The sequence below is a fragment of the Podospora pseudocomata genome (assembly GCF_035222375.1).
Source record: "Podospora pseudocomata strain CBS 415.72m chromosome 1 map unlocalized CBS415.72m_1, whole genome shotgun sequence".
Classification (NCBI taxonomy): Eukaryota; Fungi; Ascomycota; class Sordariomycetes; order Sordariales; family Podosporaceae; genus Podospora; species Podospora pseudocomata.
The window spans coordinates 2,520,566-2,535,936 of NW_026946363.1; the positions used below are offsets into that span (position 1 = coordinate 2,520,566).

The 15,371-nt window shown below is 54.3% G+C and overlaps 3 protein-coding genes across 3 annotated transcripts; 2 read left to right on the top strand and 1 right to left on the bottom strand.

Annotated features, from left to right (window-relative positions):
- Positions 1-50: 50 nt before the first annotated feature.
- Positions 51-3,092, top strand: QC762_110050 (uncharacterized protein; the record flags this gene model as incomplete). Its single annotated transcript, XM_062885428.1, has 5 exons — positions 51-755; positions 823-1,938; positions 2,485-2,644; positions 2,857-2,917; positions 2,981-3,092. 5 exons carry the CDS (start codon positions 51-53, stop codon positions 3,090-3,092), a joined length of 2,154 nt encoding a protein of 717 aa, XP_062748394.1.
- A 995-nt stretch (positions 3,093-4,087) lies between these two features.
- On the top strand, positions 4,088-9,224 carry QC762_110060 (uncharacterized protein). The gene is made up of 2 exons (XM_062885429.1): positions 4,088-7,081; positions 7,145-9,224. Exons 1-2 carry the CDS (start codon positions 6,296-6,298, stop codon positions 8,825-8,827), a joined length of 2,469 nt encoding a protein of 822 aa, XP_062748395.1. The 5' UTR covers positions 4,088-6,295; the 3' UTR covers positions 8,828-9,224.
- A 1,243-nt stretch (positions 9,225-10,467) lies between these two features.
- Positions 10,468-15,339, bottom strand: taf2 (Transcription initiation factor TFIID subunit 2; the record flags this gene model as incomplete). Its single annotated transcript, XM_062885430.1, has 2 exons — positions 10,468-10,946; positions 10,968-15,339. The coding sequence occupies 2 exons, from the start codon at positions 15,337-15,339 to the stop codon at positions 10,468-10,470; spliced, it is 4,851 nt and encodes a 1,616-aa protein (XP_062748396.1).
- Between the last annotated feature and the right edge of the window lie 32 nt (positions 15,340-15,371).

Here is a 15,371-nt window from a genome sequence, read left to right on the forward strand (position 1 = left end):
CACCACCAGCACGTTCAAATCTGAGAAAGAGTGGCTCGTTCACTTCAAAAATGGCAATCGATATTCCCACCTTTGCCTCAACGCAGATTTCGCTGCTGGCGGCGGAGCTCCAAGCTGAAGTGGACGAGACGTCGATGTTAGTGTCGCTTCATAGCCCGACTGCTCTCCAGCGCGCGGGGGTTGCGCTGACGAACCTGGCGGTTTTGTCGCAGAGGACGGGGTTGGGGGGGAAGACTGTTGTTGAGGTGGGGCCGGATGGTGCGTTTAGTTGTTCGGGTGATTTGCCCGAGCATGGGATTCGAAGTGGGGATATTGTCTTGCTGGCTGAGCAGCCGGCCGCCAGTGGGAAGAAGAGGGAGGTGAAGGAGTTGGAACGGAAGGGGGTTAAGGGGGTTGTGACGCGGGTGGGGAGGCAGGGTTTGGGGGTTGCTGTTGAGGAGGATGGGGAGGGGGAGGTGGTGGGGGGGGATAGGAGGGTTTGGATTGTCAAGTTGGCTGATGAGGTGACGTGGAAGAGGATGAATGGGACGATGGAGAAGATGGCCAAGATGGCGGAGGGGGAGTACTCTTATTTTATGAGGGTTCTCTTTGGCCTGACCACACCTTCGCCTGTTCCAGAGGATTTGAGCAAGGATGAAGAGGTGGGAGAAGGAAAGATAAAGTGGTTTGATACCAGTTTGAACGAGTCGCAGAAGGATGCTATTAGGTTTGCGTTGAAGAGTCAGGAGATTGCTCTTATTCATGGCCCGCCGGGGGTAAGTTTCTTGTTTTTTCTTGTTTTTTCCCTTTTTCTTTTTATATACCAACTTACCCCCCAAAAAGACAGGGAAAACCCACACCCTAATCGAACTAATTCTCCAACTCCTCGCCCTCAACCCCAAATCCCGCATCCTCGTCTGCGGCCCCTCCAATATCTCGGTAGACAACATCGTTGAGCGCCTCTCCCCGCACAAAATCCCCTTGATCCGCCTCGGCCACCCCGCCCGTTTGCTGCCCTCCGTCCTGAACCACTCTCTCGACGTCTTGACTCGCACCAGCGAGGCGGGGGCCATCGTCAAGGACGTCAGGGCCGAAATGGACGCCAAGCAAGCGTCTATTCGAAAAACCCGCTCCGGGAAGGAGAGGAAGGCCATCTACGCTGATTTGAAGGAGTTGCGCAAGGAGTATAGACAGCGAGAGAAAAAGTGCGTGAGTGATCTCGTTGCCAAAAGCAAAGTCGTGCTCGCAACGCTTCATGGCTCAGGGGGGTACCAGTTACGAGACGAAAAGTTTGACGTGGTGATTATTGACGAGGCGTCGCAGGCGTTGGAGGCGCAGTGTTGGGTTGCCTTGCTGTCGGCTAAGAAGGCAATCTGTGCTGGTGATCATTTGCAGTTGCCGCCGACTATCAAAAGCTTGAACTCTTCTTCAAAGACTTCTTCTACCTCTGGGGAGAAGAAGACTGCAAAGACCAAGAAAGACACCGCCGCGAGCAGTACCCCCCCAACTATCCCGAAAGGTGCCACGTTGGAAACGACATTGTTCGACAGGCTCCTCTCCCTCCACGGGCCCAAAATCAAAAGGATGCTCACCACCCAGTACCGGATGCACGAATCTATCATGCGGTTCCCTTCTGATGAGCTATATGAAGGGAAGCTGATTGCTGCGGAGGGGGTCAAGGCTAGGTTGTTGAACCAGCTGCCTGATGTGAGGGATGTTGATGAGACGAGGGAGCCGTTGGTTTTTATTGATACCCAGGGCGGGGATTTTCCGGAGAAGACCGAGGATGAGGAGGAGGAGGAGAAGAAGAAGAAGGGAGTGACGAAGAGGAGTTTGTATGGGGATAGTAAGAGGAATGAGGGGGAGGCGATGTTGGTGAGGGAGCACGTGAGATGTTTGGTGGAGGACGGGGGGGTGAGGGCCGAGGATGTGGCGGTTGTTAGTCCGTATAATGCGCAGGTATGTTTCTCTCTCACTTCTATCCAAGCGGCTACATTAGAGCTGCCAGGCACTGGTTGGTTCACTTGATGAAGACCCGAGGGGGAGAAACATCATCGGTTGCTACTAGTGTAGGCGTGGAGGAGTCACGGAGACCAGAAGCTTGGTTGGATGTGACGGAGACCGGATCGTATGGTTTACGAAGAGGTTAACCCCCATCCGATCACTCGGGACGAGGTGATGAGACGGCACGCGGTTCGGACCCGTCTGCCATCCACACCCGCGCTACCAAGAGCTTTACTCATTCTAATGCTCGGGAGACCCTATACGGTTCGGACGGGACGGGAGAGAGTCAAGATCGTCCGGCCTCCATGCTCTCCGCCATGATCCATCCGAAAGATAGGACGACCATGAGATCATTTGTCATCGCTACCAGCAAACAACACCCCTCTCTTTCCTTCTCTCCTTCCAGAATCCGGGGCCGAACATGGACGAGGGTTCAGGCCGTTCAACGTCAAACCTCGAGCATAAGGCAAAGAGTACCAAGCTAACCATGCGATAATCTAGCTCGCCCTCCTGGCCCCCCTCAAAGAGCAATACCCCGGCATAGAACTCGGCTCAGTCGACGGGTTCCAAGGCCGGGAAAAAGAAGCAGTGATCGTCACGCTTGTGCGAAGCAACTCGGACGGAGAGGTCGGTTTCCTTGCCGAGAAGAGAAGACTCAACGGTACGTTTATTCTATTTTATTCTGGCGGATTAGTTCGGGTAGTAGGATCAGGTTGCACGACGTCAGTGCGCTGCATGGCATATACGCATGGCGGCATGAACACACAACACACGTTACTGTAGTGTATAGGAGATGGGCGTCAATGCGAGGGGTATGGTATGGTATGGCATGGCATTAGATGAGATGCTAATTTGGACTGTAATACACTGTAGTGGCCATGACACGGCCAAAGAGGTCGTTGACTGTGATTGGGGATTCGGAGACGGTCAAGAAGTGAGTAGCTACTGCTCCATTTTTGAAACCTTTGCGGATGTAATACTAACACTTGGATGGCAGAGGCAGCAAATTCCTCAAAAAGTGGATGGAGTTCTTGGAAGAGAATGCAGACTTGCGCTATCCGGACCTTGCTTCTCTCACGGCTGCTGCAGCAGCTGCTGCGAAGGCATGAATCTGATGCGGGGGCAAGCGGGAGGGGGGACGTATGATAGAGACATACCAGGTCGCCACCATGAAATCCAAGGAACGAGTTCCCGTTCCCGTCTTTATGCGATAATTCAGGCCTGAAAAGCAAGTGAGGTCCAACAAATGGGAGGGTCTCAAGATCTGGTTAGGGAGGGTGTTATCCCCCAGTTGGACCCATGGTCTGGTTGTGGCTGACCCAGGAAGAACGTTTGGTTCGGGCTCGTCGATTCGGAGAATTATTGGCCTTGGTTCCAGGCTAAAGTGAAGAGACACGTCCTCGTTGTGAATCGCGGGGTTTTTTCCTTTCCTTCTGTAAGACATGACTGGGGCCATGTCTTGAAAGCTCTTGGACATGTTTGTTCACGAATCGCGTGGCTCCAAGACATCACATTGCAGCGTGGTGTTTTGGATCGGAAGAGGTCGTTTCCCGTCACAATTGGCTGTCTGTTGTCTCTTTTGCTTGGCCCCCGTTGAAGGTGCCTCAGAGAGAGCCTTCTCAGCGGAAAGTTCAGACGGCGACATTTCTGTACCATGTATGACCCCTGCTGTTTCAGATGACCCCCCGCCTGTGGGGTTGAGTGGCCAGTGCTTCTTGAAACGGCTCGGCTTTCAGCGGGGCTGGTTCTCCCTTGGCGTCCGTCTCCAATGACAGCCATCGAACTGCAAGATGGCAGGACGATTCGCATGATTCGAACCAGATTCTACGGGAGGGAAGAGGTTGTCTAGAACTTCAAACTTTGGAGGAGGGCAGCATGCTTCCGTATCGCTACAGAGAAGGAAAGGCAAGCGAAAGGGAATACCCCGTTGTAATGTGCTTGCCTCCTCGACTGTGCAGATTGGCGAGGGTTGGACGTTTTATCGATAGCAGTGTATCATCGTCCTCGTATTGTTCCGTCCTGCCCTGCCCCCCGCCAGAGAGAGGATGGCACTTTGTGTCACCCGTGCGCCCGCGCTGCTTCCCTGTTGGAGTCTCATCGTGATAGTGGGTTGAAGGTGTGTCGGCGATCTGTTGTTTTCGATCTTTTGGCGGGACTGGGAGACAAGCGCGGTGGTTGTTCGGAGACGCGGAGACGACACCACCCTCCTTGTCAACAAACAGCCGCGGTCCTCCCAAGATGGTTGCACAAACTGGGGATTGGTGGTGATAGATGAATTGATGCGCTGCGCTACCGTGCTGCAGCGAGTTATCCTTCTTTGGGGAGGCCGGGTTGCTGGATGGCAAAGCTTTGTTGCCCGCTCGCTGAAAGGGCTTGCATGTGTGTGCGGACATAGGCCGCGTATCAAGGAGGTGGGAGACAAGAAGGAGAAGCGCGCATTTATTTGGAGTGTCATCTGCTCACTTTCTCAATTGGACGCACACCCTCAGGTTGGGTGACGATGCTACCTTGCAGCATCCCCCGGATGACATGTTTCTGTGGGAGAAGCGGAGATCTTATTCCAGCGACCCCGACAATAATATGATGGACCCCTCCAGGATTTTGGGAGTTGAAGGACGGGAATGATGACATTTGGCGAAGATCAAACTTGAGCGATAGAAGTGATGATGAAAGACCGGGCCTTCGATCTGGTCCGCTCCTCCCTTGCTCGGTTGCTCTTGCGGTCAACGGCCAGCTTCCCTCAAAACTGGAAAGCGTGGGGTTGGCACCTGCATCTTGCTTGAAAATATATCGACCAGCCGCGGTGGTGGAGTGGAGATTAGGTCACACACACAACCTCCAGACTCCCATATCCGATATCGTCACCACCAAGCCACCTTCATTGTGTCGTTTGCGATATCCGCATTGACGTTGATATCTTTTATTGTCGTTTCTTTTTGTACCGTTGGTGGAGTTGGTTGATCTGGACTGTTCAACGAACCCCTGGACAGCGCGGCCACCCAGCGATACCAAAGCAGGTATAGCGCTGACTGGGGCTCGCGCTGCGCAAAAGCCACGCGATGGCCTGGTTGTCTGTCTTCCCTTGCTTCGAGTATAGGTACTCTGTATCTACACAGCGCACAGGGTGTTACAACCGAGTGCAATTCACCAAAGGGAACATTGCACAAGCGAGCCCCCCTAATATCGCGGCCGGCGATTTCAGGGATTCCTTCCAGAAGCTGCAATGGATATAGATGAAGCTGCCCGCAAAAGGGCATGAAAGAGGGCGGCACAGGGCATCGCCGAAGGGATTCTACAACAATGCGCCCAATTCCAGCCTCAAGCACTCGGCAGCCGCTTCCGCGATGAGTTGTCCAACACCCACCTCGAGGTGCAGATGGATGCAGGCACGCGCCGGAATACAACTTGCCCCTCCTGCCTGACTGTGACTGTTCTGGAACCGGCCAGCAGTTCATCGCATCTCTATTCCTTTCTTTTTCGACCAACCATACTTGAGCCTCTCTTCTGTCTGATCTTGGTCGGGCATCGGGGTGAACATCTACAACACAACCTATCAAACTCACGGACTCTTCACCAGCCGTTGCAAGGGTTCGAGGGACCCCGGCAAAGCCCAAATCAAGACAAGACCCACCGCCTCCGTTCTCCACCGCAGCGGCCCCAAGCGCAACCCCCCCTCACCATCCCCCTCCCCTCCATCACCGTCGCATCAAGTCTGCGATCCTTGCTCTTGCAGCAGCGCCGCCGCCGGGCAACCTGGAGCAGTCAAGAATCCGCCGCGCGCAGCATTAAATATCCGCCCACTGCCCACTGCCCAGTGGCGCGCTGCCTGCGGAAGAGTGATGGGGCGACGTGCTTCTGTCCAACTGTTTACACTGGCCTGCACCACCCTCTGCAGCTCCGCGTCGACCCGGTGGGCCAGGCAGGTTATAGGTTGTTGATAGCTCTCTGTCCTTGGTCCTCTTGCCTTCAGCCGGCACCGCTTCCCCCCCGTCTCACAGCAGCAACAGAGGAGGAGCCGCATTGCTGGCCATGTGGAACTTGTAACGGTGAGACGTTGGAAGAAGGAAACTGTGCGTCGGGACCCAGGATTATCCTCCGCAAGGCACTCTGGAACCGGCGAATCACGACTCACTCCTCGCCATCAACACCTGTTTTGTGCCCAGATGGCTGTGACAGTCGAAGCCCATATCTGCTCACTCTAACCCAATTTCTTCATCCGACCCCTCCCTCTTTTCCCAAAAGCCTGTCGTTACCGTTATCGAAAAAAGGGGAAAAAAAAAAAAAAGGTCCGTTGTAGACAACGCCGATCAATATGCCGAGCATATTCGGAAGGTCTGGCTCCAGCACTCCGGCCGGGGCCCGTGCCAAGACCGGGAAGTCGATCCGGGGTGCCATCATCTCGGCCCCGATCCCGATACCCAGCACTGTCGATGATGACGAGTTCCCCATGCGCAAACCCGGATCTGCAAAGGCATCGACAGTCACCGACGAAGAGTTTCCGATTAGAAGACCGGGAACAGGAATTGCCACGCCTTTACCCCTGGCTGATGAGCATTCGCCATCACTGGACGGGAAGCACGAGCGCGACCATGAAAAGGGAAGCGGAGACGAGAGGGATCTTCCAGACGAGGTGGTTCCCGTATCCTCCATGTTGGGCGGCGCTGTCGACAAGGAGACTGGCGAGATCATTCCCGAAGCGCCGTCAGATCCACCACCTGGGCCTCCGTCTCGCTTGAGTACTCCGGCCGGGGCGCCGCCGGCACCACGAACTGCGTCCACAACGCCACCAAATCGCACCTCACCGCGAGGACCTTCGCCGCAAGGGATTTCGCCATCTAGAGTGTCACCGCCGAGGGCATCACCACCAGCAAGAAGAGCAACACAGCCAGCAATCAGCACGCAGCTCAGGTACTCGACCATCAGTGATGCGCCTAGCAAAAACACCACTCAAAGCACTGTGCCGCAGCGGAAGAAATCTACGCTGCGGTCGGCTTTGGGAAAGCTATTCGGCCGTGGCAAGAAGAAGCAAAATGTTCAGGACACCAGCCCTACGCCGATCCCGGAAGTTGAGCCTGTCAGCTCGATACAGCATAGAAGTGTATGTTAACCAGAAGCGAGAGTAATTTGGCCGTTTTTGGAGTGCTAACATGAAAAGTTGTAGGATCCAACTGCACTCGGCAGGCCAAATCACCCACCAGCAAAGCGCTCAGCTTCACTTCCCATCAGCGAGTTCGACCGGCCCCTGAGGTCTCATTCTATCGGCCCTGACGACATCATGGCCATTGAGAGCGCACGAAACTCGATGCAGTTGGCAGGAGAGGGTGGTTCATCTGTTGCAAACCCGAATAATCGTCGCAGAGCTGCAACGACGACCAGTCGGATGATGTTCCAGCAGCGTTTGCGCAACCCAGAATGGGGAGCCGGTCTATCACCACGACCTGCGAGTGCTCAAGGACGGGGTGGAAGTAGCAAGGAGGAAAACCACGCCGTTACGCACGATCCGGATGAAATTGGGCGTGCCATCACCAGTGATAACGGCCACGGTCTGCGGCGGCGGTCTAGGAGCTTGTCTGGTCTTCAGGACTTTGCCAATGCCCGACCTGTGACGGCCCGGAGACGAAGTGATGAGATGCGTTTCTGGCGGCAGTCATACGACCCAACCGGTCTCATGTCACCATTATCATCCAATGCCCCTGACATTGACGACACAGGCGTGGTGGATGTCAGCGCTCCAGACAGCCCAGCAGTCGAAGTGCCACCAAAAACACCGCCGCAGCCCTTCAATTTTGGTCTGCTGTCCAAAGACATGCTCGGCATGAAGATAACCCATGCTGCCAACTTGGACACCCGAGTCGGAAACCTCGAGTCACGAACTCGCAAGCTGGAGAGGGTAGTCACCCAGCTCTGTCACGCCGTCCCCGGATTCAGAGGTCCCCTAGGCGATACCACTCCCACTCCTGCAACGTCACAAAACGAACCCTTCCCAGTCCAAAAGAAGGTCTCGGTCCAGCAACCCCAATTCGGCTTTTCCACCTCGACGCCTCCACCAACGATACCAGCCATCTACAATCCCATTCCCCCAACGCCCGTCCAACCAAGCAGCAGCTCCCGCAAGTCACTAGAAACCGAAGACAGGGACACTCACTCCCTTTTATCCTTTGGCGAAGCACCCACCTTTATCGGCTCCCTCCACCCGCCGTCCTCGTCGGCAACCCAAGCCGCCCCACCACCACCACCACCACCACTACCACCAACCCCCATCCCTTCCCGACCAACAGAAGAAACCGTTACGCAACTCAAAGCCGAACTAGCATCTGAGCGCGCCGCCCGCCAAGACCTCGAGTCTCAAGTGAGGAAACTTTCCGAACGGCTGAATACCCTGTCTTCGACTGTCTTCGCCATGGTGCGCAGCCCGTCCGAGTCACGGTCTCAGGAGCGGCTGATTGCGCCGGCTGCGTCGAGTAGTAGTTTGAGTACTGGGTCTCCGTTGCTGTTGCCGAATAGTCTGAAGGGGACGACGACGACAAGGGCAAAGTCGCACGTTCCTGCTGTTACGCAGCAGGGGCAGGAGCAGTTGAGTGTTTTTGATGATGATGATGATGAGGAGGAGGAGGAGGAGGAGGAGGAGGAAAAGGACTTTCAGACTCCGATGGAGGTGGTCAAGTACGGGGCTTTTGGGGAGGAGTTGAAGGATCATGGGGTTGTTGGGGAAGAAGGGGGGGATGAAGATGGGGGTGGGGGTGGGGGCGGGGGAGGGGAGGAGAATAAGAGGAGGAAGGCGGCGAGGACGTTGAGTTTGAGTCAGTTGACTTTGGGGAGGGGAGGGGGGAGGGGGCAGGTTTGATAGGGCACCATGAGCGACATACGACGGCGGCACGACGATTGTTGAGTCATTTCTCGAGGACATTTTGTTTACATACCATCTACACCCTTCTCTGCATTTTGGCATAGCTGGCGGGCATTTCTTTCTTTCTTTTTCTTCGCAGTGTGTTATTGTTTAAGGCATATATATCATCTTATATCTTTCTTACCGGGCGTGTTTTTGCTGTCATGGGGTTGGGGGAAGTTAATACTGGGTATCAAAGAAAGAGGTTTTGTAGTTTTTTTTTTTTTTTTTTTTTTGCGTTGGGAGGATGTCTGCGTGTGTTTATGTATAACTAGATACCCCCGTTTCCGGATTTTGTATTTAGGATAGGGACAGAAGAGAGCTTTTCTGGTTGCTTGGGAATGTTGAATTGAGGTTTTATCCTGCACTTTTTCTTGCTCAACTTCTGTGCTGCGGTGTGGTGAAATGGTTCCCTGCCTAATTTGAAGATGCGTGAGGAGCTGATGTTGGGCAAGTGGAAGGAAGTGTAGGTCGTGCATCTCCAACCAACAAGTAAACCAGGGTTTTTAAAATGGTTTGAAGTTCTGCACATAATGAATAACTTATCATTACATACCCCAATACCCAAGCTACACTCTCACACACACACTCTCACACACACACACTCACACTCACACACTCACACTCACACACACACACTCACACACTCACACTCACACACACACACTCACACCCTTCACCGCAACCAACCACCAAAACTAACCCTCATCTCCATCCTTTTAAAAAAAAACCATTCAATCAAATGAAACAACTCAATCTTGGGGTATCATATTTATATTTCCGCTTCACTGTCTATCCCTGACTGAATTCCCTTATATACTTTCCTTCCCCTTCTCATACACACAACAAACAAACAAACATATCCATCCCACAAACCCCTCCCCCCCACCACCACCACCACCACCACCATCATCATCATCATCATCAGTCCTCATTTTCCTTCCAAACCACACACACCCAATGAATCAATCTATTCCTCCCCTCCCTTCCCCTCCCCATACATACCACCTAACCTCAACCCCCCAACGCATTAAAATACTACAAAATAATACAATTCTTCTTGTTGAACCCCCAAAACCCCATTCTTTTGATCGCCTGGCCTGCCCATCCACTGATAGAGAAGAAGATCGAAAAAACCGTAAACGCCTTGCTTGATTGAAAAACAACAGCACCATCCTAACGTGATGATGTGAATGCAGAAATGAAACGCTCTGGATGCTACTTCTTATTTTTTCGGGGGGTGAAATACGCGCAAAACCCACTCGATGGGGCGGTTGGCGGGTGGTGTGAACGGCGGAAAAAGACCAACCATCCGATGGTTGTCATGACCATTCGAAGTGCTGTGATCAAGTGTGTCCGCCTGCCAATCCCTCCCCTCAACAAACAGCCTTACTCTCCCCGTCCCAACTCCTCTTGCTCCCAGACCCTTGCGCATTTCCCTTCCCCAAATAAGAGGTCAACAAGACCACTCTCCCCCTCCCCACCCACTACCCACTAGTTCCTGCTTATCCCGTCCCCCCTCCTCCCACCAGAAATCCCCATGCGTCGTCCTGCTCCTAACCAGAAAAGAAAAATCATCAACAACCCCCCCAAAGGCACTACCTCTGCCCCCCAGCCGGAGGAGGAGGGGAAGCCTGACTAGGCGTAGCCCTAACCTTCAACTTGATAACACTCTTCTTCTTCACCGGCGGGGTCTCAACACTCCCACTCCCATTCCCCGACGACGTCTTCGCAACAGGAGCGTGATGCTGCGGCGCCCCACTAGGCAAAGGCTTCCTCTGCTTCGGCGCAGCACTCAGCAATCCCGGCGTCCCCGTCCTCATCCCCGGGGCAGGACTAGCCCTCGACGAGCTCGTCGGCGCCGGGCTCCCCCTGCTCAGCAAAATCGGCGTCGACCCACGACCGCCCACCGTAGGGGTACGACCACGCACAGACGAGGACGAATGAGCAGAAGACGACATCTTATGAAGTCCGCTACCACCTCCACCACCACCACTGCTGCTGCTGCCAACTCCACCTAGGATTGCAGGGCGCTTAGCCACGATCGTTGAGGAGAAGGACGAGGCTGGTCCTGATCCTGAGGATGATGGTTTGTTGTTGTTGTTGTTGTTGTTGTTGTTGTTGTTGTTGTTGGCCGCAGCCGCAGCCGCAGCCTTGACTTCCCGCATTTGCCGTTTCGTCTTTTCGGGAAGTCGATCCCACTGTGTGAACGGAAGCGTGACGATTTTGCTTGGCTTGCCATTCTCGGTCTTGATCTTCTTTGGTCGGACAAGGTCGTCGGCTTCGTCGCTCTTGCGCTTCTTGGCCGAAGGCTTGGGGCGCTTCTCGGCGGGAGGTTTGGCACCGTTTGTGGCTGGCTTTGGAGCAGCAGACGACGGAGCAGGTGGTGGTGTGGCATTCCTTGGGGTAGACGGGTTGCCGAGGAGAACAGAAACACGCTGGACCGCGATAGAGTCGGAAACGACTGGGGCCGACGGGCGTGGTGTGGCTGGGGTATTAACCACTTGAGCCACAGCCGCACGAGGCATGACCGCAATAGAGTCGCTTGGTACGCTGGGCAGGGTGAGCGGACCCGGAGTACCAGGTCTACTAGCGGAAGGTCCACTGAAGGAAGGTTGTCTACTGACAAAGGCACCGCTGAAAGAAGGCTTCGTACTAAGTTTGATCTTCTTGGGTTCTGGTGGTTTGATGACTGGCTCGGGTGGCGGAGGAGGTGGGGGTTCAAGGACAAGCTTCTGTCGAGGCTCGGTGCGGTATTCGGTCGTGAAGCGAATGATGCATTGCTTCTTGGTGACCCGAGAGGGATCTGGTCGGCCATTAACCAACGGAGGAGCATTGATCTCGCGCGTAGCTTTCCAGACCTTGGGATACTTGAAAGTCAAAAGGAGGTTATCCTCCGGCTCGAACATGGCAAAGCAAAGATCTAGAAGGTTGAACTTCTCCTTGGCACTGATCCATGTAGAGTTGACAGCCTTCCAGACAACCAGCTGCAGGTCCTCGTTCCCCTTGAGTTCCTCTTTGAGAGCGGCGAGGGCATTCTGAATACTCTGGTTGCGGTTGGCATCAAGCTTTCTCTGCTGAATTTCGGTCTCGCCCTGCTCGATGACAAAACCGTCGTCCTCGACGATGGCCTGTTGTTGGTCGACCTGCTGGGCCTTGCTTTCACCGAGGGCAATGGCGGCCATGCCCTTGCAGAGAACCTTGAACAACCGGTCTCGGACAAACGGCGAGGGGTCTGTCGAGACGCTGGATAGCAACAGCTTCATTATGGCCGGTTTGGACAGCAGACCGAGCTCAACAAGGCACTCGAAAGCCTTGATGCGGACGAGGTCAATGTTGTCGTCTTGCAGATACTGAATGAACTCGAGCGGGGCGACCGGGATAACCTTGGCCTTCATGAGTCGCATCTTGCACTCCAGAGCGGCGGTCGTCCAGATGTTCTGATAGGATGAGGTCCACTCGTCCATACGGCGATACTTGTCGATTTCCTCAATCGTCTTCTCGATGAAGCGCTTGAACTCCGCGTCCGCTTCATCGTGAACGTTCAACGATGACAGCAGATCACGATCGCCATCGACCTTCTTAGGGATCAGGGACGTAGTCAGGGCTTGTAGTAGACACGCCACATAGGGATGATCCGAGTAGTCGTTCTCAGAATTGTCGTTGAAGAGGAGCAAGTCGAGCAAAAAGTTCCGCGCGTCCTTTGAGCACCGGCCGTTCTCCCTCGTCTTCGCAATGGCCGAGACCATAGCACACTGGACGTGATACTGCGCCTTGTCGCTGAAATCATTCGGCATAGGCGGGAAGGTAACCGCCCCGTTCTTCCCGACCATGCGGTCGCAAAAGAAGTGCCGGAAGATCAAGATCAAGTGAGCCTTGCCGATGTAGTTCAGCTCCGGATCAGCCATCTTTGGAAGATCCTCGATGGCCATGCAGCGTATCCCGTAGTAATACCGACGGTCCATAGCCGTTCGAGTCTCAATCGTAGAGACAACACCGCTGGGCCTCGAAGCTCTGCGGAGGTAGAGCATTGAATCCTGCTGGGCGACCACATCTCTGTCCTGCTGCAGCTGAGCAACAATCATGTACGGAGGCATGTCCGTCTTCATGGAACAGAGCCACTCAAAGTTGCAGTCAAGTCTGATCCACTCATAGGATTCCTGATCCATCTGAGCCTGTGTAGCTTGCGACCAGTCCTGAAGGCCCCAGTCTTGCACATCCTTTTCCGTCTGGAGGACGTCGCCGAGAGCATTGTAATAAACAACGTCATCCTCCTGGAGGTCCTTGTCGGCAGCTGAGTTGGCCGCAGCTGCCGCAGTAGCTTTCTTGGTACGCTTCATCCGCTTGTACTTGGTGTTGTAGGCGATCTGCCAGTTGGTGGAGACCTTGTCCTTATCAGAGATGGCCATATAGTGCTCATATGGAGTACCATCGGCCTCTTGAATCCGCACGGAAAACGGTCCAGTGAAATGCTTGGGAACCGACCCAGCCCACACATCATGCCTCAACTCGACCAGCTCGCGGTAGAAATCTTCTTTGGTGATCTCCTTGGCGGTATCTTTGCTCTGCCTCTGTTCAACGGTGATATCAACATTCAGGTTCTTCTTGTTGAACTTCTGCTTGATATCGAGCTTGGGACAGCCGGCGCTGTGGATCCACTGGGCCCAGAGCTCGTCAGGCCGGTACGTGCTCATTTTTTCACAAGCTGTCCGGAACGGCTCGGCAGACAACCATGTAGTCTCATTCCTGGTGTCAATGTTTGCCGTGGAAACGATCTTGGAGATCACACGGACGATGCCTGTCGATCCTGTCATCTTGGACATCCGTTGATCGAGGATGAAGAGAACCAACGGAGCTTTGAGGGCCATGAACTCTTGTTCAAAGTCGCCAATGTGAAGGTGCTCGCCAAGATCGTGGAGCGAAGGGCGACTAACATCTTGCTCCACCAACTTGTCGGACAGCGTCTTCATGTGAAACCGATACCAGTTATTACCGCATATCGTTTTCATGAAAAGGTCCGTCATGAACCATTGGATGCCGATGATCAACCAGTAGTCCGAACGCCGGTTTGGGACGATGTAAACTCCAAAGTACTGGCTAGCCAGAGCATGGACCAGCTTCCGAGTAACTTCAGTCTCCACCTCAATGATGTCCTCGGGATAGAGAAGTCGTGTGCTGCAGAGCGATATTGAGGTTCCTGAGACCGTGTCTTGGACCATGTCCTCCACAAAGACGACCTTGTAACTATCGAATGGATAGCGTCCAAACTCGGGCGCAAAGTAGTCAGCCGCAGCCACGATAGGCTGGCAGGTATGAAGAACCTCTTCAGCACGGCCTGGGAGACAGTATGCGTGAATCTTGGCCGCGTTGGCTCCAAGCTTCTCGTCTGCCTCTTCCGTTCTGAACTCGGACCAAAGCTGGATGTGCTCAAACGGCCCGATGGCAAAGGCGATGTGCTGGGCGGCCGCTATCGAAGACTCAAAGGTCATAATCTTCTTCTTGTCATCCAGAGGATCAATCTGCTCGCCCGTAAGATTGCCAGAGCAGACTACGGTCATCTCCAGCATCTTGTCCTCCTCGAGCAGTCTGGAAGCTGGTGGTGGCGGCGCCGGATCTTCCCCTTGTTTTCTCTTCCTGCTGCCATTCGAGACCAGACTCGTTGATGGCTGAGGGAGGGCAGCTGACTGCTCAAAGACATCACCCAAAGTTCGCGGGCACTTGATGGACAACTCCCAAGGATGTCTTGACCCCGGGTCATCCACGCATGGGAAGATGCAGGAAACAGCGCCAGGCTCCAGAGAGTGTCGGGTATAAACATGCGGATATCTCTTGTCTCCCTCGTCGACGCCGACGAAATGCAGGCCATCCCGGATATTTTTCGAACGGAAAGGTATAGCGATCTTATAACTATGAGCCTCAGACTGCTCCATTCCCGAAGCGGCTGCCTCGTTCTTTGCCCGTGCAAGCTCGGGCATTTGTCGGGCTTTGGCGGGCGGCTCCGACAGATACTCGCGTTTCAACGACACCTTGAGGGATCCATCGGCGGGGACGCAACATGGCAAAGCAGTCCGGTCGCTGTTTGGGACCTCGGGTCTCTTCAGCGGTCGCAGAGGCTGCATTCGCCGTGACATGATGTGGTGTTGTGGAGCGCCGATTTGGTACTCGCGAGGAACCTGCATGAGGTCGTAGGGGTCTGAATATGATGCCTTGGTTTTGAAGCCATTAACGGTGATATTGTCGATATCAATATCACACTGACGAGCATCCAGCTGAATTTCTTCGAGGTCCGGCTCGATAGGAAAGATGACCATCGTAGATACTCCATGGACGCTCTTGTTCTGGAGATCGACCTCGATCGCAACGTGCTGCTTGAGCACGACAAATGGGAGAGCCGCAACTGGTGGTGGTGGCAGATCGTCTCCTCCAAGTGTGAGGTCGCCCGCGGCGCCGTTTTCAACCGTGAGAGACATGGCGGGTTGCGAAATGCGATCGGATCGTGATG